Source organism: Raphanus sativus, chromosome 8, assembly GCF_000801105.2.
Source record: "Raphanus sativus cultivar WK10039 chromosome 8, ASM80110v3, whole genome shotgun sequence".
Lineage (NCBI taxonomy): Eukaryota > Viridiplantae > Streptophyta > Magnoliopsida > Brassicales > Brassicaceae > Raphanus > Raphanus sativus.
The window spans coordinates 16,226,218-16,230,490 of NC_079518.1; the positions used below are offsets into that span (position 1 = coordinate 16,226,218).

A 4,273-nucleotide genomic window follows, 5' to 3' on the forward strand; every position below is an offset into this window, starting at 1 on the left:
TTAAATATTAGGTTTTCCAAGTGCAAAAATGTGCACAACAATTGCAAAAAATTCCTTGAAAAATAATAAAATCGTGCAGCAGATAACGCGGAGCGACCTCAGAGGGTCACTCCAGGAAGTCGCTCTGGGATTGGGAGCGACCTTGGGGGGTCACTCTGAGAGGTCGCCTCAGCCTCCATTTTTGTGTCTCCGGGCGATGAGAACGCGAGCGACTTAGGTAGGTCGCTCTGGTTGGGAGCTACCTTAGGGGGTCGCTCCAGAAGGTCACTCTGCGGTTCTCGACCAGGATAGATATGTCTCTGTAAATTGATCATAACTCCTCCATTGCATCTTCAAATGACTTGAAACCACTTCCATTAGAAAGCTAACTCAATTTCCTGTGTCTCCACAAACTATTAGCAACATAAGATTTCTCTAAGGCCTCTATCCATGCTCATCTTTCACCCCTTTTTGATCACATTGCTTCCAAATGTCTCCAAGAACTCCATGTGGTGTTCCAATACCTGATAGAGACATATGTATGCCAAATGCAACCTAAACATGTCTAAATCCTAATCTATATGATGCAAATGCTTATGAATGAATGGTTAAAAACAATGCAAATATGCAAGACATCATTTTCTGAGGTTTCCGCAACAATTATTGGGTCTATAAATGAAGATCTTACAGTTCCAGTCACTGAATATGAAGTAAAGTTGGCATTTTTGCGATGCACCCGGAGAAGGCACCAGGGCCAGATGAGATGACAGCTCTTTTTATCAGAAATTTTGGGATATTGTAAAGGATCATCTAACTCATTTGGTTAATCAATTTCTTTTACTTTGTGAGATGGCAAATGGTCTAAATGATACCGACATCTGTCTTATTCCAAAGACAGATATGCCTAATGAGATGTCAAAATTTAGACTCATTAGCCTGTGAAATATAAGTTACAAGATAATCTCTAAGGTCCTATACCAGAGATTAAAGAAGGTTCTACCTGATATAATTTCAGAAATCCAATCAGCTTTTGTTGCTGGAAAACAGATTTCAGATAATGTTATGATAGTTTAGAAAATGTTCCACGCCCTTCGGACCAAACCAAGTGGTAGGAACAAAAAAATGGCCATCAAGACAGATATGAGTAAAGCATATGATGGAATGGTCATTCATTGAAGCTGTTATGTGCAAAATGAGATTTTCTGAAATCTGGATTAACTGGATAATGAGATGCATTACTTCGGTTAAATACAAGGTGCTCATGAATGGGCAACCAAGGGGAAATATTGTTCCGGAGAGAGGTCTACGACAAGAAGAACCTTTGTCTCCTTTCATATTCATTCTATGCACAGAAGCGCTCGTTAGCCTTCTTAATCATGCAGAGAACCAAGGGAAGATAACTGGGATGCGCGTTACCCGCGCGTGCCCTTCAGTCTCTCACCTTCTCTTTGGTGATGATATAGCATTTTTTTGTAAGGCGGAGCCCCATGTATGTGAAGAAGTGATGAAAGTAGTCAGGAAATATGGACAAGCATTAGGCCAATGCATTAATTTCGACAAATCCTCTCTACTCTTTGGTAAGAGGATCAACGTTAATGTCTGACAACAGATCAAAGACACTCTTGGGATACAGAATGAAGGTGGCATGGGAACTTATCTAGGAATTCCAGAAGATATTAGCGGTTTCAAATGCAAACTGTTTGCTTTTCTTAAAGAAAAATTATCCCATAGAGTAAATGGTTGGATGGGGAGATGGTTATCGAAGGGGGGGGGGGGGGAATAAGTGCTGATGAAATCAATTCTACTAGCTTTCCCGACATATGTTATGTCAACTTTTCTGCTCTCTTTGGAGATTTGTTAAAAATTAGCAAGTGTGATAGCTCAATTCTGGTGGAGCTCAAATCCACCAAAGAGAGGTATTCATTGGGTTAAGTGGAAGAAAGTGTGTCTGCCAAGAGAAGAGGGTGGGATTGGTTTCCGTATGATCCATGAGTTTAACTTGGATTTACTAGCAAAACAGCTATGGAGATTAGTTCAATTTCCGAATTCGCTGGTAGCTAGAGTACTGGGTGGAAGATACTACAGACTGAGTTCGCCTTTGCTGACAATCATTGCAAGCAGTTCTTCTTATGTGTGGACCAGCATCTCAACAGCTAGAAAATTATTATTACTAGGGATCAGACAAAAGATACACTCAGAATATGAGGTGAAGGTTTGGGAGGACCCTTGGGTTTCTACAATACTAGCTAGACCAGCTCGGCCCTTTGCCCTAGTTTTACACCCGAATATGAGAGTCAGCAATATAATTAACCAAGAATCAAAGGAGTGGGATGTTGGGATTTTAGAGAAATATGTGGCCCCTGAAGATTTACCTCTCATAAAGATTTTGGCCATAAGTTCAACCCATCGACGCGATACATTTTGCAAGAATTACACGAAAAATGAGCAATACACCGTCAAATCAAGGTATTCGGTAGCTCGAAACGTATTGAAGTCAGAGGATGAAGGAGAGATATTAGAACCAAGTATTACAAAGCTTCAAGCCTTTGCTTGGAAGATAAAATCTCCACACAAAAAATATGTCATTTTATATGGCAATTGATTACTGGTCATGTGGCAGTAACAAGGAATCTGACAAGGCGTAACATGAGATGTGATAACTATTGTCCAAGATGTGGAGAACCAGAAGAATCTGTAACTCATGCAATCTTTGAATGTACACCAGCTCCACAAGTGTGGGCCTTGTCGACAACGCCAACAAATCCAAATATCTTTCCTTTCTCGAGTATTTATGCAAATATGGATTATCTTTTCTAGAGGAAGAACATTATTGTTGAGCCAGAGTTAGATAAGGATCTTTATCCCTGGATAATCTGGTATATTTGGAAGGCCATGAATGATAAACTGTTTAGAGGAATCGATAGGGAACCTTTAGAGTTAGTTTGATATGCAGAAAGTGAATGTCAAACCTAGTTCAATGCGAACGACATGGTGCCAGGAATCCCACAAGCCTATGGTCCTGATGAATCTCAAGCCTTAAGCTTGGATAATATGTCCTTATTGAATGGCTCATGGACCTCAACAGCACAGTTCAGCGGGTGTGAATGGGCTTGGATCGATGGTATGGGAAATGCTCAACTGATGGGGACAAGGAACTATATTCGAAGAGAATCTGCACTACATTCAGAAGTTCAAGCACTAAGATGAGCAATGGAGAGTATACTGCAATAGTCGACATGTCAGAAGTTTGGAACGGACTGCAAAGATTTGATCAATATGATTGAAAAACCCAAGGACTGGCCGAGCTTTGCGACAGAACTGGAAATGATAACTCTACAGATATACTTCCAGGAATTCAAGATTATTCACATTCCACGGGTGCGAAATCATACTTCAGACTTTTTAGCTAGGAGTGCGAGATCTTTCCATAAAAACTTCATTTTATTGGGTTTTCTATTCCAGTCTGGGTTTCGGTATGGTTACCCAAACCACCTCAAGTTTGAGTAATAGAATAGCTTTTTGATGGAAAAAAAACTCTAAAAATCTTTTACAAAAACAACTAAAAAAATATATATATATGTTTTGGTAACATAGTAAACAAATGGCTAAAATACATATAACTAATTGCCACTTTACTCTTCTGACATGTTTGCCATATATACAGTGAAACCTCTATAAATTAATAATGTTGGGACTATACCAAAACTATATTTTTTTATTAATTTATAGAGATTATTAATTTAACGAGATACTAATTGAACCAGAAACTCAATTTGGGACTTTGAAATTATATTAATTTATAGAGATATTAATCTATCGAATATTAATTTAAAGAGGTTATACTGTAGTTTGTTGTTTTTTATTTTTTTAAGATCTCTTCACCCATCTAATCTTAAACACCTTTAATTATCGTAATACCAAATATTCAGTTTTATAATCAATCGATCTCTAAACATAAAATGTTTTGAAATTTTTTTAAATTTTTCCTTTACAAATTTAGTATTATATTAAATAAATTGAGTTTATAATTTATACTATATCATACATTTATATGGTATAACTCAGTTACTTTTTCAAATATTACAAAAAAGACTAACAAATACTATTCTAAACTAGGTGATATCCGCACCCTGCGCGGAGTGAATGACTTAAACATCAGATTTAATCTATATATATTAGAAAGTTAAAAGTTATAGTCACAAGTATTAGATACAATGATATATAACTGACGAAATTGTACAGATATATCTTTATATATAAAAGAAGCTTTTCATCTCTTCTGGGGTGTCCACGT

At 37.4% G+C, this 4,273-nt stretch overlaps 1 protein-coding gene across 1 annotated transcript; it reads left to right on the plus strand.

Annotated features, from left to right (window-relative positions):
* Window positions 1–1,135: 1,135 nt before the first annotated feature.
* LOC130499008 (uncharacterized) lies at window positions 1,136–1,582 on the plus strand. Its single transcript, XM_056992888.1, has one exon. The coding sequence runs from the start codon at window positions 1,136–1,138 to the stop codon at window positions 1,580–1,582; it is 447 nt and encodes a 148-aa protein (XP_056848868.1).
* Window positions 1,583–4,273: the final 2,691 nt, after the last annotated feature.